Here is a 24,705-nt window from a genome sequence, read left to right on the forward strand (position 1 = left end):
ATGACTTCATAAGAAGTAAATGCCATCTGATAGGAATGGCCTCAACTTCCAGCAATGAACCAAACCAACAAACTCAACTTTGTCCACACTCATTCTCTTGTCTGGTTACAACAGAAAAACTGCTCACCCTTCCATCCATGCTCTCCCACCTCACACAGTACCTTTCCTCACAACTCCTGTCCTTCAAAAGTATCTTAAACCTCTTCCCTAATAGTACTACGTTCCTACTGACATTCAAACACCCTCAAGTTTGCCCACTAAGAGAAAAAGACAGGCATGGACCAGTCCTGCCGTATATCCTGCCCATTCATCAAAAACTCCAAACTACAGTTGACCCCAGGGCCTGGGTGGCTCAGTGAATTAAGCGTCTGCCTTCGGCTCAGGTCATGATCCCAGAGTCCTGGGATCCAGCCCCGGGTGTCACGAGTCAGGCTCTCCACTCGGCAGGGAGCCTGCTTCTCTTTCTCCCTCTGTCCCTCTCCCCCTCCCAGGTTCACTCTCTGGCACGTGCACTCTCTCTCTCTCTCTCAAACAAATAAAATCAAACTACAGCCGACCCTTGAACAACATGAGTATGAACTACACAGGTCCACTTATCCACAGGTATTTTTTCAATATAGTATAGCACTGCAAATGTATTTCCTCTTCCTTAGGATTTTAATAACATTTCTTCTCTCTTTTTAAGATTTTATTTATTTAGAAAGGGAGCAAGCGCACCAGTGGGGAGGGGGCAAAAGGAGAGGGAGAAACAGACTCCCTACGGAACCCAATGCAGGGCTCAATCCCAGAACCCTGAGATCAGGACCTGAGCCGAAGGCAGACACTTACCCGAAGAGTCACCCAGGTGCCCCTTTTCTCTAATTTAAGAATACAGCATATAATACATAATACATATACAAAAGTGTGTTAATAGACTTTAAGTTATCAGTTAAGGCTTCCAGTCCACAGTAGGCTATTAATAGTTAAGTTTTGGGGAAGTCAAAAGCTATACATGGCATTTTCTAATGCACAGGGCAAGGACTGGTACCCCAACCTTCACACTGTTCAAGGGTCAACTGTTTGGTCAAAAAATAAGTCTCCATCACTTCCCTTTCACTCCCAAACCCATGCAATCTGATAAAACTCCCAAGAAGCCTTCTCTTCAGTAACTGCGCCACAACATCTGATGCTGCTGACGTTCCCTCTCCCCCCCCCCCCCCCCGCCCGTTCCTTAACACCAGTCTGCTGTGTTCCTCAGCAGCTCCTGCTCAGGCTTTTACAGGTTACTCTTCTCCCATCTATTCCTTAAGTGTAATGCTCAGTGGTCTCATCCTATACATAGTTTTTTTTTTTTTTTTTTTAAGATTTTTAAGTAATCTCTACATCCAACATGGGGCTCAAACTCACAACCCCAAGATCAAGAGTTGCATACTCCACCAACTGAGCCAGCCAGGCGCCCTTTGTCTTATTTATACACTCCTCTTGAGACAGCTCAGTCACTCTCACTTGTTTAAAAATTGTTTTCAGGGGCACCTGGGTGGCGCAGTCGTTAAGTGTCTGCCTTCGGCTCAGGGCGTGATCCCAGCGTTCTGGGATCGAGCCCCACATCAGGCTCCTCCGCTAGGAGCCTGCTTCTTCCTCTCCCACTCCCCCTGCTTGTGTTCCCTCTCTCTCTGGCTGTCTATGTCAAATTAATAAATAAAATCTTTAAAAAAAAAATTGTTTTCAGGGCGCCTGGGTGGTTCAGTCAGTTAAGTGTCTGCCTTCGGCTCAGGTCATGATCCCAGGGTCCTGGGACTGAGCCCCACATTGGGCTCCCTGCTCAGCAGAGAGCCTGCTTCTCCCTCTCCAGGTCCCCCCTGCTTGTGCGTGCACTATCTGTGTCAAATAAGTAAAATCTTTAAAAAAATAAGTAAATAAAAATTTTAAAAAATAAAAACTGTTTTCAAATAGAAGGATACAAGAGAAAATTAAACTCCCCACCTCTTCTCCCTCCCCTTCCATCCCACCCAACTCCTTCAAGGGTTAACATCTACTAACATTTCAAACATATCCTCCCCAAATTCTTTTTTCTCAATGTGCACATAGTCATAGCCTGCCACACACCAAGTGACTACTGTATGCTAGAACTGGATTGGGCATTTAATGGTACACCATGTCTAATCCTTAGAAGACCTTATAAAGTAGGCATTATTGTTCCATTTTCACAAGATAATGTGGATAAGGAACCTGCCACAGTTACTGAGTGGCAAAGCAGGAACTGAAACTGGTCTCTCTAGCTCCAAAGCCCTGGCTCTCTTATTCTGTCTGCCTTCCAAGACCTATTTGTTTAATGTGTAATCTAGGTGTGCTTCACTTGAGCCCCATGAAAATGAAAGACCTTATAAAGTAGGCATTATTGTTCCATTTTCACAAGATAATGTGGATAAGGAACCTGCCACAGTTACTGAGTGGCAAAGCAAGAACTGAAACTGGTCTCTCTAGCTCCAAAGCCCTGGCTCTCTTATTCTGTCTGCCTTCCAAGACCTATTTGTTTAATGTGTAATCTAGGTGTGCTTCACTTGAGCCCCATGAAAATGAAAGAAAATATTAGAGTAGTCCTTCTCCTCCCCTTCATCCACAGTTTCAGTTACCCATGCTCAACCACCTTCCAGAAGCAGATAATCCTCCTGACTTTATTGTCAGGTCAATAGTAGTCTAATGCTACATCACAATGTCCCTACTCATTTACCTCACTTCATCTCATCATGTAGACATTTTATCATCTCAAATCATCACATGAAGAAGGGTGAGTACAGTACAATGAGACATTGAGAGAAAGACCATATTCACATAACTTTTATTACAGGAAACTGTTACAACTGCTCTGTTATTAGCTGTCATTCTCTTCCTGTGCTTCATTTATAAATTATCACAAATATGCACGTACAGGAAAAAACATAGTACATATATAAGGTCACGTTCTATCCAGGGTTTCAGGCCTCCACTGGGGGTCTTGGAACATTACCCTGTTACCCTGGAACATTAGTCCATAAGGGAGGACTATTCTACTCATTTTTCTCTCCACACCTGCCACTGATTACTTCAATACCAAAAACACAAAACTATGTTGGAGGACAAAGTGACTTCCTCTCAAACAAATGAATTTTTAACAGATCCATAGCAAAATGTACACTCATTTGATCAGTGAAGTGTTAAAAAATGTATTTAACAGCATATTATTAACAAAACCTAACTATAGTCCCAATCTTAATTCTTCTCTAAGAAGCACTGAAAGGCTTACTTAATAAACACAATACAAAAACAATTCAGTTTACAAAGCTGTTTTCACATACATAAATTATCATCTCATCTCAGAATAACCTAGTAAAACAATATCATTTTACATCTGAAAAATCTGAAGTTTAGGGGCACCTGGCTGGCTCAGTTGGTGGAGCATGTGACTCCAGACCTCGGTGTCATAGGTTCAAGCCCCACTTTGGGTGTAGAGATTACTTAAAAATAAAATTAAAAAAAAAAAAAAGAAAGAAAAGACAAATCTGAAGTTTAGAGAAGAAATATGGCCACGTTCACACTGCAGAATCAGCAGACATCTCTAACTAAGCCACAGAGCTGTGACTCTACAGTGCTTTCACCACTACATCGCACTGGCAGTATTTTAAGTTGAGGACATTTTGTAAAGTATATATAGTAATGAAAGCATGTTAAGCTTTCTATCAAGTCACCATAACACATTTGTTTCTTAGATGCTGGTGTGTGCATGATTTTCTAGCAGAAAATCAATCCCATCTGGGAGGCAGAGACACAAAGTTGTATAGAATAAAACATATTTTTTAATTCTTGAAGAAAATATAATTTTAATTCAATAAACATCTATTGAGTGCCAAAACATTGCTAAGCAGAGATAAGACAGAAGGCACAGGATGGAAATAAAATAAAATTATAATTCAATATGAATACTAATATGAATAAAATGGCAACCATTCATTCCTTCATTCCAAAAACATGCTGCTATAAACTGAACTGTGTACCCCCAAAATTCCTATTTTGAAGTCCTAACCCCCCATGTGATGGTATCTGGAAATGGGGCCTCTGGCAGATAATTAGGGTTTAGATAAAGGCATGACTGTGGGGCCCTCATCAGAAGAGACACCAGAGATTTTGCTATGTCTCTCTGCCATGTGAGGACCCTGAGAGAGGAATCTCACCAGAACCCAACCATGTAGGCACCCTAACTTCAGACTTCCTGACTCTAGAACTGTGAGAAAACTTCTGTTTAAACCAATTCTCAGGGCACTTGGGTGGCTCAGTCGGTTAAGGGTCTGCCTTCAGCTCAGGTCATGATCTCAGGGTCCTGGGACTGAGCCCCACATCGGGCTCCCTGCTCAGTGGGGAGTCTGCTTCTCCCTCTCCTCCCTACTTGCGCTCTCCCTTGCTCGCTCTCTCAAATAAAAAAAAAAAAAACTTTAAAAAAATAAAAATGAATAAATAAACCAATTCTCTTGGCATTTTAATTCTGGGAGCCCCAGGAGACTAACACATATGCATAGCACCTAGAACACACTAGGCATTGTGACAGGTGTTAGGTACACAGTAAGGAAAAGGGATGCAAAAGCAACTAATATTGCCTAAGGCGTTAGAACCAGATGAAAAAAGAGATTCAGCTACGCATCAAAAGATAAGAATTGGCTGCCAGGTAAAACAGAAGGAAGAACCTATATAGGAGAACCTGCTAATACAAACATGAAAGCCTGAAAGTAATACTGCAACTTCCTGGCCTTAGAAAAATAAATGAAGGTCCACAATGTACACACCTATTAATTACAGTACATCAAATAATACACTCTATAACACAGTCACTGCAAATAATGGGACACCATATTTCTCACAGTGCCATCTGAATTTTTTTCCATGAGTACATACCAAGTAAACGTGTATTTACTAACATGGGAAGGTGGTCACTATACATCATTACAAGAAAAAGGGTTACAAAACTACTGGAATGAGATCTCACTGTTTTTAACTGAAATATATAATATAATATAATCCAAAATGTTCCCACCCAACTTCTATCACCTGCCTTGTTCAATCCGTTTTCCACCCAGAACTTTTGTTGCTGTTGTTGTCGTAGCTGTTAATGAAGATTGGGTCTATCACTCCCCAAAGTCCTTCAAAGGTTTCCCAATTGCACTCAGGATACCATACAAAATCCTTAACCTGACTTGTAAAGCCCTGTGTTGTGTGTTCATCATCTCAGGCCTTTCTCCCCAACACCCCATGCCTGCCTGAACCATTTTTCAGTTCCTTAAACCAAGCCAAGCTGTCTTACCTCAGGGCCTTGGAGCGTACTCAACTAATCTGTCTTCACTGGCTGTGGCTCCTATTCATTCTTGGTCAGCCTAAATATCATTTCCTTGAAAGTTCTTCCCTGTATCCTCCCCCCCATCTACTCTCTCGTAGCATATATATGCAAATTTACGTGTTCATACACGTATCTGTCTTCCCTAGTACAGTGCCTAACTTCATAAATGTCCATCAAAGGAATAAAAGTTGAACTGTGGATTTTATTTTCTACCTCTTTAACCACAAGGAGCACAGACTTGTACAAGAAAGTAATTAGGATAGTATTACTACCCTAATAGTTCTTTAAACTCAAACCAATCACCTTCTTTCCTCTAAGCTTTAATGGTAATTAAATCCTATTAATTCGTCTATAAAAATTATCTTTCTGATCAAGCCTGTGCTCTCAGCACCCAAGACCCGGGAACCAAATTTCACAAATTCTAATAACCTCAAGCCTACTACCAATATTCCTGCCTCCTGCTTCTCTATCTACCAATTATTTCCTCACAAAAAGGAACCATCTTTCTAAAAATCCAGTTTACACATTATTGCTATCTTTAAAACCTCCACTGCCTCCGGTATCATTTCCAACTTATGTTTAAAGTCGTAGGGTACTAATAACTTTTCGTTTTCCCTATTTCACACAAACTACCCCTCATAACTTAGTTCTCATTATTAGACAACAGATTTTCTTCTTTAGCTGTGTAAAAGAACATTTTTAGAAAGATGACTTTTCCCATACAGTTATTTTCATATATACCCTGTCAATAATATATCCCGTCTAGAATGCTAGTTTCCTGTCGAGTGATATGTCACATCTCATTAAATATTCTGCTCAAAGTGTTCCCTACCATTTCCAGCATTTTTCTCTGGGCACACCCCTCACCTGCAGGTCTTCTTTACGCCACTCCCCACAGCACTCAGCAGTCCTACCCTCTCTACCAGTGATGAGAGATCACTTTTCCCTTCCTCACTGAAATCTGGACAACAGCCCACAGGAGGAACTCCTCCCTTCAAAGAAATTCTCTTACCAGCTATTAAGATGGTAACACATTTTCCACTATAGGAACACGAAAAGGCTGCTACTGTTCCACAGACTAGGCAAAAGCATCAGGCAAAATGAGATCTACGAAATCTGGAGGTGAGAGAAGCGTCACTTCACACACCAAATAGTGAAAGAAACCACATAAAAATACAAACCCTACATCTTCATTTCAACGCAATTCTACTGAAGGGAAGTAAAGTTTCTAATAACAAAGTTTATAATCACAACACATCTACAAAGGTATGGGGAAAATAAAGCCATGATGACAAATGGCAATGTGTACTCACTAGAAGAGACAGATGGATGGAGGAAAAGGAAACCTAAGAGCTTGGGAGCACAATTCCCAAAGAAGGAGAATATACTGAGGTGGGGAAGGGGGTTAACTTGAAGCAGAAGCCCCTTCCCCTGTAACAGAAAGGAAGGAGTGGTAGATAAAGGTAGGTAGGGAGAAGACATGTAAAGGAGGCCTCTATTTATATATAGACTCAGAGCAAGGAAGGAGTAAAACAAGAGACTTTAAGGGAATGGTGAAGATTTTAAACAGTCACTGGGGAGAATCAATCCAGGGGAGAATAAGAGGACCGGAACTAAGGCAGTGGCCTTGAAAATGGAGAGCAGAAGACAAATTAGAAGAATGCACACTGAGTTACCTACTGGATGTGGCTAGTGAAAGAGAAGGCTGTGGAGTCTGACATAAGCAACTATGTGGCTGGAGGGGAAGGGACTCTGACAAGGAGTAAAGGAACAATCTTAGGGGAAAGATGCAGCTCCAAATCTCCATTTCCAGTCCAGACACAGCTCCTGAACATCAAACCCAAATCTGCAACTGCCTACTGAAGCATTAAGGTATAAATACAATACATAAGGATAGGTATGAATAATTGGTTACTGGATCTCTCCTGAATTGCCCTGTTTTCCTTCCGAATTTCCTAAACACACCCCCAACCCAGGACAAATCAGCAGGCAGCTTAAACAAAGACAAGTCAACAGACTTCAGGAGACTGTCTGACTCAGACTTCTGAGCTGCTTTCAAGGGTTCTAACTAACCTTTTAGGCAGATAGATGGGTTTTTTACTAATTTCATTTTCAAAAGCTTACAGCTTGAACAAAGTTGAAAGATTCACACTTCCTGATTTCAAAACTTATTACAAAGCTACAGTAATCAAAGCAATGTGCTACTGCCGTAAAAACATACAAACCAATGGACTAGAATAGAGCCCAGAAATAAATCCTTGCATGTATGGTCATATGATTTTTGACAAGTGTGTCAAGACCATTCAATGGAGAAAGGACAATCTTGTCAGCAAATGCTGCTGACAAAACTGGGTATCCATATGCAAAAGAATGAAGTTAGACCCTTACTTTATACCATACACAAAAACTAACTCAAAATGATCAAAGAACTAAACATGAGAGTTAAAACTATAAAACTCATGGAAGGAAACATAGCAGAAAAGCTTCAAGACATTAAATTTTGAAATGACTTCTTGGATATGCCACCAAAAGCACAGGCAACAGAAGAAAAAAAGAAAGCAGACTTAATCAAAGTTAAAAACATTTGTGGATCAAAGAACACTACCAACATAGTGAAAAGCAACCCACATAATAGGAGAAAATATCGGCAAATCATGTATTTACTAAGGGATTAATATCCAGAATATAGAGAGAACTTCTAAATCTCAACAACAAAACCACCTGATTTAAAGAACAGACAAAAGGGGGCGCCTGGGCAGCTCAGTTAGTTAGGTGTCTGCCTTTGGCTTCGGTCATGATCTAAGGGTCCAGGAATTGAGCCCTGAGTTGGGCTTCCTGCTCCGCAGGAAGTCTGCTTCTCCTCCTCCCTCAGCCACTCTCCCTACAGGAAGTCTGCTTCTCCCCCTCCCTCAGCCACTCCCCCTGCTTGTGTCCTCTCTTTCCCTCCCTCTCATGCTCTGTCAAATAAATAAAAAAATCTTTCAAAAAGAAAAGCAAAAAAATTTTAAAAATAGGCAAAGACTTGAATAGGCATTTCTCCCAAGATGACAGACAAATGTCCAATAAGCACATAAAAAGATGTTCAACATCATCAATCATTAGAGAAATACAAATCAAAACCATTTAACACCTGTTACAATGGCTATCATTCAAAATAAACAAACACACACACACACACAGTGGCCAGGACAAGCAGACACTGCAATCCTTGTGCGTTGCTGCTGGGAATGTAACATGGCCTAACCACTGTGGAAAACAACATGGTAGTTCCTCAAAACATTAAACACAGAATTACCAGATGTTCTAGCAATCCCACTTCTAAGGTATCTAACCAAAAGAACTGAACCAGGGACTCAAACAGATACTTGTACAACAATGTTCAAAGCAAACTTATTCACAATAGCTAAAAAGCAGAAACAATCAAAGTGTCCATCAACAGATGAATGGATAAACAAAATGCAGTATATACATATAATGGAATACTATTCAGCCTTAGAAAGGAATGAAATTTCCAATATATGCTACATGAATGAACCTTGAAAATATTATGCTAAATAAAATAGACACAGAAGGACAAACACATGATTCCACCTGTATATGGTACCCAGGAATGTCAAATTCAGAGATATAGGAAGTAGAATATAGATCTTCCTCAACAATAAATCCCACTGAGCTGAAAATATAATTTTAAGTTGAAAATGCATTTAATACACCTAATTTACCAAACATCATAGGTTAGCCCAGCCTACCTTGTACATGCTCAGAACCCTTAAAATTAGCCTACAATTGGGCAAAATCTCTAACACAAAGCCCATTTTATAAAAAAGCATCCAGTATCTCATGTAATTTACTGAAAACTGTACTGAAAGTGAAAAAACAGAATGGCTGTATGGGTTCAGAATAGTTCTGAGTATATCAGCTGTTTATTGTTTACTCTCATGATCACAGGGCTGACCGGCAGCCGCTGCTCACTATCCCCTGCCCAGCATAAAGGGAGAGTATCACAGACCACATCGCTAGCCTGGGAAAAGATCAAAATTCAAAGTACGGTTTCTACGGAATGCAAATCCCTTTCACACCATCATAAAGTCAAAAAATTTTAAGTCAGACCACTGTAAGTTGGGGATCATCTGTAGTGGTTGCCAGAGGCTAGGGGAAGGGGGGAAATGAAGAGTTAGTGTTTAATGAATGAATGTCTGAACGTCCTTAATGCCACTGAATTATACACTTTCAAATGGCTGAAATGATAAAGTCTGTGTGACATATATTTTGCCACAATAAAACAGTTAAAAATCAAGAACCTACAGCTTTCCTTTTACTCTTTCAGACCTATCAGTTACAATTGAGACTGTGGAATGGAACCATTTTAATGTTTCTAACCCAGCAGTCAGGACACTGCCCAGATCATTAAAGATCCTCAACTTATTTGAGAATGAGAGATGGATGATGGATAGACAGATTACTTTAAGTTCAACCTCAAACGCAATAATTTCTAAACACATCCAGTATTTTATGAAAATCACTCCAATGCATGTTAAAACAATTTTCTAATTTAAAATTTCATAGATGCATGGGACACCTGGCTGAGATGCCTCCTTAAAAATTATTTGTGACAATCAATGAAAGTTAATTCCAAAACCAATTTCCAGTCAGCTTCAAACTACTTTGTGAACGGAATTCTGCTGCAAGCCCCAGTTCCCCCATCTTTCCTAGAATGGAATGCCCATCCTTCTGTAAGTAGTATAATACCCAGCTCAACTCCCCTCTGCTCCTGACACGCTCCTGGACAGCCTCAGCCTAATTCACTACTTCCTCAAACTAAAAATGCACTGTCTCCATTACCCAAGTGGCACTTAGGATGGTGCTACTTTATGCCGGTACTTTAATTCCTACATGCCTTATCTCTCCAGTACTAGACTATAAACTTGTGAAGACTAAGACTTTTCTTGTTACTTTATTCCTAGACTCATTAACAAAAAGTCTTGCACAAAGTATAATTTTGTAATTTAGTGCAACTTTGGAAATTGTTGTTCCCACATCTCCCCACTCTCAACCCCTCAGGGAAAGGGCCTCGTTAGTAGCCAAACGACCTACAGTGAGGAAAAAATGAAAAATAAGTTAAAAGACAGGAAACAAATAGGAAAATCTTTTTCAATGAAATAAGATATAAAAGAAAGGACTGTGGGCCAATGCCTTCTCCAGAGAACCTACCATCCTAAGAGAAGATCCTGGCCTGGAAGTCAGGTTCCAGGTACCAGAACCCCTGGGGGGGGGGGTATCAAAAACAGGTGGTAGGACCATAGAAAGATGGGAAGAAATGGTGATCACAGGTTAGAAGAGGAATGTTCTACTAAGCCCAACAAAGTACAAGAGGGTCAAGAAACAATAAAAATAGGAAAATATTAAATACTATAAATTTTAAGTCACTTCTGGAGTCTAGGTAATTACCCATTTGCATTTGTTCAGTACTTTGCTGTTTTCAAAGCACTTACACTTATGCCAATTCACTAGATCCCTATAATCTAGAGGTTATGGGACAGCCCACAAATGTAGGCCCATTTTGCCCAGGGGAAAACTGAGGGTCTAAGAATTCAAATCATTTATCCTGGTTTTTCTAACTAGTCAAGGGCAAGACAGGGAGTCAAGAACACGGCACAGTCTTTTGACAGCTGATCCAAGGCATCCCCACTATGTCTATACTGCACTTAACATGTACTTCCATTAAAGGCAGCAATCTATTTTATGGAAATCATACGTCTTCTACATAGACCAAATGCTCCTTGAGGGTAAGAAATTTTTCTTTGAAACTCCACCACCAAGAAGAGACTGACATACAGAACGTGTTCAATAACTAGATTAAACTGAACATATGGACACTAAACCTGCTTCCATTTTATGTAATACAGATCCAAAAATTACAGGACAAGCTCAATGCAGTGAACAAACTGAAATTTAAGTTCAGTTCTTTTTTTTTCTTAAAGTATAATTCTTGAATGTTATTTTGAGCTTATTTTGTTAATATAGCCTAAAACCTTAACAGCTGTGTTTAAGAAACTGAAACTAGAAAATGAAATCCGAGTAAAAATAACCATTAGCAATTTATATGCAGTCCCTTAATTTCCAGCCCCTAGACGATACTGGGGGGGGGGGGACAAGCAGAGGGATGACACACAAAACTTCACCTACACATTAACCAACAAGAATAATTTTGATCTTGGGGCGCCTGGGTGGCACAGCGGTTAAGCGTCTGCCTTCGGCTCAGGACGTGATCCCGGCGTTATGGGATCGAGCCCCACATCAGGCTCTTCTGCTATGAGCCTGCTTCTTCCTCTCCCACTCCCCCTGCTTGTGTTTCCTCTCTCGCTGGCTGTCTCTATCTCTGTCGAATAAAATAAAATAAAATCTTTAAAAAAAAAAAAAGAATAATTTTGATCTTAAAATTTCACTCACAACCTCCTACAGTTGTATGCTAAAATTGTTCCTCCTACTACTGAACTAGAAGCCAAATTTCATTACAATAAAAATTCCATCAGAATTTTCTAAACCTCAGGTAAGAGCACAAACTTAATATTTTCAATATTGATACATTTTGGTGTTTCTCAACTTTTTTCCATTATTGCTCACTAAAGTGGCTTTTTCAGACTTTTTTTCCTAACCACTTTCTCCCCCATGAAATTTTAATAAAATGGATACACCATCTGTTTATATGACCTATGTGTATTTATGCTTATACATAAAAAGAGTAAGAACTTTATACCGCCATCCCCAGAACCAACTTTCACTCCCTTAGGGAACACAATACCCCCATCAAAAATGCATGATTTACTTAATAAATTCTTATTGAGTAGTAGTATATGCCAGGAGAATATTCACTACCAAAAAATTCTAGAACAGCAACACAATTTAGTTTCATAGTTTACTATGAGTTTTGACACACAGAACTAAAATAAAATGGGCCTGAAGATAGAGATCTTCTTTCTAGTGTTTGTACCTAGTCAAACTGGCTCAGTAAATATCTGACAAACGCATCAACACTGGTAGAATTTTAGATGTGGTAGTCACACAGTTTATGATGTCATTCAACAAGATGACCAGGCTACAGAAATATCAGCTTCCTATCTCAAATCTCAAAAACTCAAATACAACTCACTGCAACCCTAAAAGCTGAAGTTTTCTGTAGTAAGTTTTCAGGAAGAAAAAAAGGGGCCCCCACGGTGGCTCAGTCAGTTGAACGTCTGACTAAATTTCGGCTCAGGTCCTGATCTAAGGGTTGTGAAATAGGGCCCTGTGCTGTACTCTGTGCTGGGAGTGGAGCCTACTTAGGATTCCCTCTCTCCCTCTCCCCCTGTCCCTCCCCCAGTCCCTCTCTTAAAAAAAAAAAAAAAAAAAAGTAAAATCTTAAAAAAATAATTAAAAAAAGGCAGGGGGAGTGCCTGGGTGGCTCAGTCATTGAGGGCCTGCCTTCAGCTCAGGTCATGATCCCAGGGTCCTAGGATCTGAGCCCCCCATCAGGCTCCCTACTCAGTGGGAAGCCTGCTTCTCCCTCTCCCACTCCCCCTGCTTGTGTTCCCTCTCTTGCTGTCTGTCTCTCTGTCAAGTAAATAAATAAAAATCTTTAAAAAAAAAAAAAGTAAAAATTTTTTTTAGATTGAAAAAAAAAAAAAAAAGAAAGCAGGGCACTTGGCTGCCTCAGTGGGTGGAGCATTCAACTCTTGACCTCAGGGTTTGAGTTCAAGGCCTACACTGGGTGCAGAAATTACTTAAAAATAAAATCTTTAGGGGCGCTGGGTGGCTCAGTCGTTGAGCGTCTGCCTTCGGCTCACGGGGTGATCCCAGAGTCCTGGGATGGAGCCCCACATCAGTCTCCTCTGCTGGGGGCCTGCTTCTTCCTCTCCCACTCCCCCTGCTTGTGGTCCCTCTCTCGCTGGCTGTCTCTCTCTGTCAAATAAATAAAATCTTTAAAAAATAAATAAATAAAATAAAATCTTTAAAGAAAGAAAACAAAACCAAAAAATTAAACTAAAACAAACAGTTCCTATTCAGTAATTTTCAACCTTCTGGTTCACTAAATGCTGAGAATATGATGAAAGCTATATCCTCTTTCTCAGAAAAAAACACAATTGCAGAGTACTCAGAGTTTCTAAACTCCACCTGTTAACTTCAATTTAAGAACATTTCCATTAATATATGTAAACCAAATAGTTTATTAAGTTTAAAAATAAGTTAACTTTTTAAAATTTAAGTTTTTAAGCTTAAAAATGTATTTACCAGAAGCATTCTTTCTAGTAATATTCTGTACTTTAATCATGATTGTATTCTTAGAGATCAGAGGCTTACCAAACAAAAAGAGAAGCAACTGTTTTCTATATATACCTGTAATACCTAAATTAAAACCTCAATATTTACGAGATTGCATGATAACACTGCGCATGCTACTGAAAAAGGCAGCAGTCTTTCAAGCTTTCATTAAAGAAACCTAAAGCCACAGACATCAATTTCAAAATGAAACCAGACTCCCACCTTTGGCACTTGTCATTATACTTATTAAATGAAAGAAACACGGGATAAGCACAATCTCTTTGTGTTGCTTTAAAAGGACTCACATGAAAATAGAATGACCTAAACAAAGGCTATATAGCAACTTTGAATGATATCATTTACTCTGATTAATAGCACACAAATTATGCTGATAGAAAGCAGGAAAAGTCTGTGTGGATACAGAAGAGTGCTGGGCCAAAAATGTACCAGGACATAACAGGAAAAGCATGATTTAGGTCTTTGAGACTTACACATAAGCTGACACTTACTGTAACAGTTTATTTCTTTAAATATCAAATATGTCAAACTTTAATCAAAATAATTTCCAAGTAAAAAAAATTATTCCAAAGTGTATCAAATACTTTGAAACATCATTTTTATGATATATATCAAATGATCTAAACAGGGACCATCAGATGGTTTAAAATTAACAAATACCAAATATTTATTAATTGATAATTAATAAATTAATAATTAATCAGTTATGTAATAGATTATCAAATATTAGGATGGCTTGTAAGATTAGTGAATATGTTGGCCACACTGTGAAAGAACCCCAAAGCACTGAAAATGATTTCAATAGTATAAAATCTTGTTTACAAGGTACAAATGGGGGGTGCCTGGATGCCTCAGTTGGTTAAGTGATTGCCTTGGGCTCCAGTCATGACCCCAGGGTCCTGGGATCTAGCTGGCATTGGGCTCCCTGCTCAGCGGGGAGCCTGCTTCTCCCTCTTCCTCTGCCTGCTGCTCCCCCTGCTTGTGCTCTCTGTCAAATAAATAAAAATCTCTGTGGGGGGAAAAAAAGGTAACAAATGGTTTGATGAACTCCAAAAACTAATTTTTGAGATCCTGTGTGTCTTATACTGTATACATACTCTTAAATACACCTGAAGAAATAAATGAAAATTCAATCTTTTAAAAATATGAAGAGCATATTATTTGTAGTAATAAAGAAATCAAAAAATTCCAAAGCTCAGAAGCCTTTATTTAAAAGTTACTAAAATCTGGGGCGCCTGGGTGGCTCAGTCGTTAAGTGTCTGCCTTCGGCTCGGGTCGTGAACCCAGGGTCCAGGGATCGAGCCTCACACTGGGCTCCCTGCTCAGAGGGAGGCCTGCTTCTCCCTCTCCCACTCCCCCTGCTTGTGTTCCCTCTCTCTCACTATGTCTCTGTCAAATAAACAGAATCTTAAAGAAAAAAAAAAGTTACTAAAATCTTAGCACATGTTGAAATTCTGAATACCTGCAGAATGGATTTCTAGTTAACAAATCTAATATGCACGGGCGCCTGGGTGGCACAGCGGTTAAGCGTCTGCCTTCGGCTTAGGGCGTGATCCCGGCCGTGATCCCAGCGATCCGGGATCGAGCCCCACATCAGGCTCTTCCGCTATGAGCCTGCTTCTTCCTCTCCCACTCCTCCTGCTTGTGTTCCCTCTCTCGCTGGCTGTCTCTATCTCTGTCGAATAAATAAATAAAAATCTTTAAAAAAAACAAACAAACAAATCTAATATGCAAAGATGGTATGTATCACTGCAAGCAGAAAAAGATTTTTAAACAAAATTATATATCTTGATAAGTACTGTTTCAAAATAGTGACCTTAAGAACCTTATTCCAAAACTGGAAAATCTCTGTGATCAATCTTTGGAGCCAGTTTAAAAGCCACAAAAAAGTCAGTTCCATCATTTTAGTTAACTATTTTATAGTATTATTCAGCTGAACCACCTACTTATTTTCAACATACAGGGTGAAATTATTGCATTAAGGTTTTTGTCTACAAGCATTAGAAACATTAGTAATAGACTGTGGCTATCTTTTAAAATAACTTCGTTTTTTTAAGTAATCTCCACACCCAACGTGGTGCTCGTGCTCACAACCCCAAGACCAAGAGTCGCAAACTCCACTGACTAAGCCAGCCAGGTGGCCCTTAAAAAAAGACTTTAATACAAGGATCTTGAAAATTACAAAACTGAAAGGTGCCTGAAGGGTGCCTGGCCGGCTCAATCAGTAAAGCAGGTGACTCTTGATCTTGGAGTTGTGAATCTGAGCCTCACGTTGGGAGTAGAGTTTACTTAAAAACAAACAAAAAAAAAACAAAACAGAAAAGTAGGGGAAAGGTACCTGGAAAACCCACCAACGGACTAGGAAGAAAAAAGCTCAAAGAACCATGTCAGAGAACAGTCTGATCCACCCACTGGCACCACTTGATAGGTCTCCAAAAACCCCACAACCTGTTCCACTATCAAGATCCAAAGCCCTGGGAGGAAGTATCTGATTGGAAAAGCCTAGGTGTGGGGGCGCCTGGGTGGCCCAGGGCATAATCCCGGGATCCTGGGATCAAGCCCGGCACCGGGCTCCCTGCTCTGCTGGGAGCCTGCTTCTTCCTCTCCCACTCCCCCTGCTTGTGGTCCCTCTCGCTGGCTGTCTCTCTCTGTCAAATAAATAAAATCTTTAAAAAAAAAAAAAAAAAAAAGGAAAAGCCTAGTTGTGACAGCACCACAAAAGGGGAGGGGTAAATGCTTCAAAAGGGCATCCTACAGCTACACACAATGGGGGAAACCCTATAAAAGGAAGTAAAAGAGGGGTAAGGAGCAAGAGGGAACACAACGTAGTGGAGAGTAAAATAATAAATGTCCACAACAGTCCAATCAGAACCATGGGAGAGAATGATTTCTCCATTTTAAAGAACTCTGAGGCTCAGGGGGCTTAAAGAATATATGTAAAACCAAAGATACGTCTCAGACAAGGACTACGACACCTCTTTCCACTTCTATTCCACAGGCACACTCTAAATCATACCTGGCCACTTAAAATAATTATACAAAGATCTGCCACCAATGAAAATATTTTAAAGTATCTAACACCCAAGTAAACAACAAAAGTAGAAACACTCATGAACACAAAGAACAAACTGGTGGTTGCCAAAGGGCAAAGGTGGGGGGGTGAGTGAAAGAGCTGAAGGGGACTAAGAGTTACAAACTTCCAATTATAAAATAAGTAAGTCAAGAGGCGCCTGGATGGTTCAGTTAAGTGTCAGACCCTTGCTCTCAGCTCAGGTCTTGATCCCAGGGTCCTGAGTTCTAGCCTGGCGTCGGGTTCCACAATGAGCATGGAGCCTTCTTAAATAAATTAATTAAAACAAAATAAAATAAAATAAAATAAGTCAAGGGAATAGGAAGTACAACATAGGGATTAGTCAACAATATGGTAAAAACTTTGTTCGTTGACAGATGGTAACTAAACTTATCAAGGTGAACATTTTGAAATGTTTTTAACTATCAAATCACTGTTATACAACTAAACTAGCATGTCAACTATACTTCAATTAAAAATGTTTAATAGAGATGCTTGGGTGACTCAGTGGGTTAAGTGTCATCCTGGGATCCAGCCACACACTGGGCTCCCTGCTCAGTGGGGAGTCTGCTTCTCCCTCTCCTGCTCCCCCTGCTTGTGCTCTCCCTCTAGGTCAAATAAATACTTTAAATAAATAAAATTAAAATTTTTAATAAATATAATAAATGCAATAATGATGTCCCGAGGAAATAATGAAATAAAATGCAAAAAAGAAAAAGTATAGGACACCACTTATTTGAGGTAATTCTCTATGAGGCATTCTGAAAACTCTGTTGACTCTTCGAGGCATCTATGGAAAAATCAAAGAGTCAGGGAAAGGAAAATATTTGGCTCACCGGCTCCCCTTCCCCTTCAAACATAGGGGAAGATTACAGGAATCTTCCTAATTTGGAAGTTGAATTCATGTTTAAACCTATCGGCCATCCTTGCTGTGGCCTCTGAAGATTTACTTCACTATCTGTGTCATTGATACTCCGTCCAGACTGAGCACCGGAATCCCCAGAAAGGCCTACGCATCTGTATTTTAATAAAAGCCACAAAGCAAAATCATTGGTAAAAAGTGTAAAATGTGTACCTAAATCCAAAAAAGAAGAAAAGAAAAAATTCCTCACAATGACTTTAGAGTCACCCCCAATAGGTAATCTGAGGCCAGACCATCTGCTTGTTGGCAAGCTGAGACTTCTGTTCAGTAAAGAGAAGAGAGGAGGGACACTAGATTCAGGATATAAGTCAATGTCATTTTTTAAATATTGTAGATTATAGATGTGTTAGAGATTGATAATTCAAAGAAAATGAACAAATGACAATACAGATGAATATCACAATGCAAAACAGAAGATGCAAATGGAAGTACAAAAATGAACAAAATTATTCTACGCTGAATTCTAAAGTTAAGCTAGTGGCTACCCTTAAGGAACAGGCAGTAACTAGAAAGGCATCAAGTGGGCTTCTGGAAAGTGGTCATGCTCTGTTTCTTGATGTAGGTGCTATTTAACAGTTGTGTTCAGTTTGTGAAAATTTATCACACTCACAAGCACTTTTCTGTACACATTATTGAACAAAAAATATTTTTAAAAAGCCGTAATATCTCAGGTTTTTTTTTTTTTTTTTTAAGTCAAAGTAAGCAGCGCCTGGGTGGCACAGTGGGTTAAGCATCTGCCTTAGGCTCAGGTCATGATCCCACACTCCAGGCTTCTGCCCCTCCCCCTGCTTGTGCTCTCTCTTGTGTGCACTCTCCCCCCAACAAGAGTAAATAATATCTTTAAAAGAGAAAAGTCATGGCGCGCCTGGATGGCTCAGTCGTTAAGCGTCTGCCTTCGGCTCAGGGCGTTATGGGATCGAGCACCTTATGGGATTGAGCACCGCATCAGGCTCCTCCACTGGGAGCCTGCTGCTTCCTCTCCCACTCCCCCTGCTTGTGTTCCCTCTCTCGCTGGCTGTCTTTCTATCAAATAAATAAACAAAATCTTTTTAAAAATAAATAAATAAGAGAGAAAAGTCAAAGTAAAACTAATTTTCACCATTCTACAATTTCTTTACACTTTTTCTCAATGTTTGGATTCAAATACAACAGTACACACACACACACACACTATGCATCTATCATTAATGACCTGCCTCACCTTAAAATTAAGGTTTTAAGAGCACCCAAAGATAACAAAGATGGATGCTAAGCTAAAGCAGTGAATTTATTAAGCTATATATTGTTCCTAAAGCTTGGAACTTAGTATCAAACAAAAATTAAAATCCAATACTAACAAGCATAAATGCCTAGGCTCTAGGTAAGAGTAATAAACACACGGCGGGGGGGGGGGGGGGGGGGGGAGGGATCTCCCAAAGCTTATGGAGAAGGTGACAGGTTTGGTTATCAGTATTGTAAAGATGTGAGGGCAGAAGTATATAGGTTGATCCCTAAAACCTAAATCTAAAGCAATGCCAAATCCCAAGCCCACCCACCTCCACTTCAACTCCCTGCCTGCAAAAGGGGAAATAAAAATTTTCTCTATGTGACTGTTGAAATCAGCAAGAGATAGAACTGGCTAGTGTCTGGACTTTAGCCCTGATATGGCAAAGTATAGTGGCTCCTGAAATAAACACAACACATGGTTTCAATTACCTGCCACCGAAGAAATTTAAATTGTCTGCATTTTTTTAAGTACCATTAAGCTTCAACAAATTCTTTAGATTATCTTCACGAAAACCAAGCACAGAAACACAGCAAGTCAATATGCTTTAGCCTAACCTTTCCAGTAACATATACTTGAGGAAAAAAAAGGGACTTTTTCATCATAATTTCTCACTTAAAGTGACTCAAATCCAAAGCTAATTTTGGTTTTAGTTGGGGTTTTTGTTTCTCGGTTTTGTTAAGTTTTAGTTTTACGCACAGGACATATCCACATAGAAAACTATCAAAAACTATAAACCAAAAAGTTTATACAGGAATATAAATGACTTGCTTTCTTCATTGTTTCTGTATTTTCTAAAATGTTACTTTTGTTCCAAAGGAAAAAGATAGAGACTTAAAGAAAAACGTTTATTACCAAGATTCTAAATTGTGAAGCCTAAAAACTTGGCAAGTTGAATACTTCCTAAAATCACATTTCTAGGACACTCTACATCGACGGACCTTCCCCAACTTAACAATTTTTCAACTTTATGACTGTACAAAAATGATACTTCAAATTCTGATCTTTTCCTGGGCTGGTAATATGCATACAACCTGCTAGGCACAGCCACGAGATCACAAGCGTAATCAACAATACACTTAGAATCACTCTCAATATAGCATTCAATAAATCACATGAAATATTCAACACTTCATTATAAAATACGCTCTGTGATAGAGGATTCTGCTCAACGTTCTGAGCATGTTTAAGGTAGGCTAAGCTATGATGTCTGGTAGATTAAGGGTATTAAATGCATTCTGAACTTAAAATATTCAATTTATGACAGGTTTATCAGAACATAACTCTATCACAAATTGAGGAAGATCTGTAGGTTGTTTTCTCAAAGAACAAAAAAGAATCTTACAGTCTGCTTCCATAACTCAGTAATTAATAAGCATACTGAGCCCCTTTCACACCCACAGGGACCTCTTTTCAAGTGATCATTATTAAAACATGCAAATGGGAAACCTAGACATTACAAATTTTAATTCACTAAACTACTAAATACCAGGAAGTCACAGTCCATATAAAACTCACCTGTATCTAGTAAGTTTTGGTGAAATAAGGCTAAATTGTATTATAAAAATTAAATTTTTTGCCCACCTTTGTGAATTGGGAAAACTTTTGATTAAAAATCAAAACAAAACTTGGATATTTCTATATTTTCTATATTTGACTCTCAAAATGTACTGTTTGTAGATTCCATGCTGAGATAAAACACGCTTCTAGAACTACTTCACCGCATGTGATTTATAGAATATAAATTTTTAAAAAATTTTTTTAAATTATATAGAATTTTTTAAAATTCTATAAATTTTATAGAATATAAAGGATTTATAGATTTATAGAATATCCATTCATCTCGATTGGCTGCAAATCTCTAAAAATAATCATTTTGTAAATAAATGGATATGTGATGAAGCAAATATAGGAAAACGTTAATGACAACTTAAAAGAATATACAGATGTCCACTTGAGCATTTTTCTTCAACTTCTCTGTGTGAAAATTCTTGTAAGATACTAAGGTGAAAATCTTTCGAAATCAAAACACGAAGACAAATTTATAGCAACTTTTATCTACCTATGGCTGTGAGGTCTTTCATCAAATCATAAACCCAACATTTTAAGCACCCCCCAAAAAAAGTCCTTCCTTAAGATGGCAAGATTTTCTGGAGACTAGTCAACTGATAAAACATAAAAATGATACTAAAAATAATCTCTTACCCAAAGCAAGGTTACCTAGGAAGTCATTTTCCAGGAGGTCATGAGAATTTTGTTGGACTTTTAACTTTATGAGATGTAAAACAACTTTTGCCTCCATTACCATTTCACCGAAATTTTTCAAAATTCCAAACGATATATCTTAAGTTTGGTTGTTTTTTGGGGGGTTTTTTTGTTTTTTTTTTTTTAATCTCCCAAAAAGCAGATCCGTGGAGCCCTCCCAGGTCCTAAAACCTGCAAAACCCAAGAGAGTTCGAGACGCTGGTGCTTCCAGGTGTTTCACTCTAACGGGCAGTCTCCAGGTGGGATTGTGCCCTGGGATCTACACGGGTTAAACAGGCTGAAAAGGAAGGAAGGCATACAGACCGCAGGGAGTCAAAATCAAGGAGTGACTGTTTAAGGAGGAAGGGAAAATCCAAGCAAACGCTGCAGGGAGATCTGGAAGCACCGGGCCAGCTGGGCGCTCAGCTCAGGAACTGGGAGGGCAGACGCGCAGAGCCGGAGGGCAGACGCGCAGAGCCGGAGGCCGAGCTCCCGCCTGCGCCCGTGCCCAGCGCCGGCCGCCAGACTTCGGCCGCCCCCGCCCTGCCCGCCGCGCCCGCACCTCTCGGTCCTTGAGGCCCAGCAGGAGCACCTCCTCCATCAGGGTCAGCCGTGTTTCCTTGGAGTCGCCCTTGTCATCGTCGTCCTGCTCGTCGCGGCGGCCTTGCGCGTCGTCCTCGCCGCTGCCGCCGCCGCCGCCGGCCACCCGCTCCTTGTCGGCGGCGTTGCGGGAGGCCTCGGTGCGCCGCTGCACCAGGCCAGAGCTGCGCTGGGTCAGCGAGGTCATGGCTCCCGCCGAGACGCCGGGCCGAGAGGGACGAGGGACCTACCGGGTGTCCCACCTCCTCCCCCTGCGGCCCCCGACCCGGGCTTCCGTGTTAAATCCCGGCTCCCGGGCGACGTCCGTCGGCAGCTGGGCCGGGGGCAGTCATGGGGAGACGGGTCGGAGCGAAACGCGCGGGACGGGCGTCGGCGAGGCGGAAGAAGGGCTCTTCCCTCCTGCGGACGCGGGCCCCGAGGCAGCTCGAGCTCCTAAGTAGAGAAGGAGGTGGTGGCGGTGGCGGCGGCGGCGGTGGCGACGGCGGCGGCAGCGCCTTCCCAATATGGCGGCGCTGGCTGACGTCACCGGAGGATGTGGCACAGCCGGCGCGGGGCGGCGCGGGGCGGGGCGGGACGGGAGGGCGCCGGAAGCGCCGGGCGGGGACCTGGCGGCGGGGGCGACGGTGGGGATCCGCCCACTATGACCCCTTCCTTTGCCCTGGGGTCTCCGCTGGCGCTAGCCGCGGCTTGGCGTCCCTTGGCCGCCAAGCCCGCGGTCCCCCTCCCGTGGATCGTGACGTGTCCTCCCTTCGTCCGCCTCCCCCTTCGCCCCTCGAGAAATCGGGCCTGCAGCCAGAGACTGGCGAGGCGCCCCACGAATGGGGGAGCCGTGGCCTTGGCGAGGGTGGACCCCGCTCTGCCTCAAGACATGCCCTTACCTTCCCAGACACCACCATCCTCGGAGTTGGCCGCGGGCGGGGGGAGCGGCGGGGAGGGGGGCGGGAGGGGTCAGGGCACCGGCTTGGAGTCTGGGGTACCCAGGAAGGATTTTGCTCGCCTCTGATGGAGCGGGGAGAGAATTCGCTGTCTGCCCACGCGCCCTGACCCTTCAGAAGGAATAACTGCATTTAAACGGCTTGAAAGTGGACTTTTAGCTTTTACTATGTGTATTAAAGAGAAGTTAGAACAAATTGAATAGTTTCGTTATAAAACTTTTTCCTCGCTTCCCGACTTGTAAAGTGACCAGGCACAGTGAGTACAGTTAGTGCTGTACCCGTCAGTACACTTGACCTTAACGATCTTTTTATAGAGACAATAAACCCGTTAGGTTTCATGCCACGTCTTTGTACAAATTAAGTCTCCCCCAATTTTATTACTAGGTGAAATCCTCTTGTCGTGCTTGACAGTTTATGCAAGTTATGTTATAACGTAGATGTCAAACCTGAAAGGGAGTTTGGAGGGCCGGAAGGGTGGAGCTTATAAACAAAACATCCAGAAATGGTATCGTAAGCCATGCGGTGTTATTTAAAATCAACAATGACCACAGCCTGTGGCTACAGAATGATTTAGACGGGGGAAATAAATTGTTGTAACAGGACTTGAGCTGTAATAAATGATAAACGGCCACAGTAAAACTATCCCGTAGAACATTCTGGCCACAGAGTTCTCCCTCCTCCACAAACCCATTATCCAAAATTACTGGCCGCACACCACCACCACCCCAAACCCTGGAAAGTGAAAATGCTAAATCTGAGGTGGGGAGGAGAGAGCAAGGTGAGCACAAAGTAGACCCTCCCTTTTTCCTATCTTTCAGGGCAAAGGACAATTTCACCTCAACCAATTTTTCCCATTCACATCCTGTTCAACGTTTTTTTTCCTTTTATTTCTCTCCCAATTCTTTCCCAAATAACTTAAAATGTTTCTTTTTAAAAGAAATGTAATTAGGGACGCCTGGGTGGCTCAGTCATTAAGCACCTGCCTTAGGCTCGGGTCATGATCCCAGCATCCTGGGATGGAGACCCACAACCGCCTCCCCGCTTGGTGAGCCTGCTTCTCCCTCTCTCTCTGCTTGCTGCTTCCCGTGCTTGTGCTCCCTCTCTGTCAAATAACTAAATAAAATCTTTAAAAAATAAATAAATAAATGTAATTAATTATTTGTTTAGTATAGTCAAATACATATAGTTCAAGGAGTATAAAAATAAATTTTGTGAAAAATCTTCCTTCCAGCCCTGCCCCTGTTCACCCCGTTGTTTCCCTCTTCTCCTCCCCTGGTGGTTTCAAAATGCTTCAACAAATTCTCTGATACTCCTCTCAAAGGAGGAAGCCTAACTCCCTTTGCCTTGAGTGTGGCAAAGGACTCAGCGACTCTTCAAATGAGTAGAAATGTGGCAGGTGTGACTGTGTTTGACTTAGACTAGATCATAAAAGTCTGAAGCTTCTTTTCTTGTGCTCCCTCTTCCTCTCCTTGTCCCTCTCCTCTGTCTCTGAGAGAGGCCAGCTGCCATATCATAAACATTCAAGCAGTTTTATGGGGAGGTCCAACTGGGAAGGAACTGAGGTCTCTGGAGCAGAGCAATAGGTGTGAGCCATTCTGGGAAGCAGATCTCCCAGCCCCAGTCAAGTCCTTAGTTCACATTTGATTGCAATCTCATGAAACACTCTGAGCCAGTCAGTAGCACCCAGCTAAGCCATTCCTGAACTTCTGAGCTACAAAAACTGTGAGATAATAAATATTGGTTGTCTTAAGATGCTATGTTTAGAGTCATTTGTTATGCAGTAATAGGTATGAAAATACTTGGGTGCTTATACAAACAAATTTAAATGACAACTAATAGTATTGTTATGAAAATCGGGGATGTGAAGCTGGCTTGGTCAGTAGAGCATGCAACTCTTGATCTTGGGGTTGTGAGATGTAGCCCCACGTTGGGTGTAGAGATTACTAAAAATACATAAACTTTTTAAAAAATAGTGTTATGAAAATCAATACAGGGGTACCTCACTAAAGTGGA

At 41.1% G+C, this 24,705-nt stretch overlaps 1 protein-coding gene across 1 annotated transcript in view; it reads right to left on the reverse strand.

Annotated features, from left to right (window-relative positions):
- GOLPH3 (golgi phosphoprotein 3) overlaps positions 1-22,276 on the reverse strand; it is a 62,117-nt gene extending 39,841 nt beyond the window's left edge. Inside the window, exon 1 of the mRNA XM_026506756.4 lies at positions 21,720-22,276. Within this exon, the coding sequence (XP_026362541.1) occupies positions 21,720-21,944 (225 nt within the window). The 5' untranslated portion in view covers positions 21,945-22,276. The remainder of the gene's footprint in view (positions 1-21,719) is intronic.
- Between the last annotated feature and the right edge of the window lie 2,429 nt (positions 22,277-24,705).

This window comes from Ursus arctos, unplaced genomic scaffold (genome assembly GCF_023065955.2).
Source record: "Ursus arctos isolate Adak ecotype North America unplaced genomic scaffold, UrsArc2.0 scaffold_15, whole genome shotgun sequence".
In the NCBI taxonomy this organism is placed as follows: Eukaryota; Metazoa; Chordata; class Mammalia; order Carnivora; family Ursidae; genus Ursus; species Ursus arctos.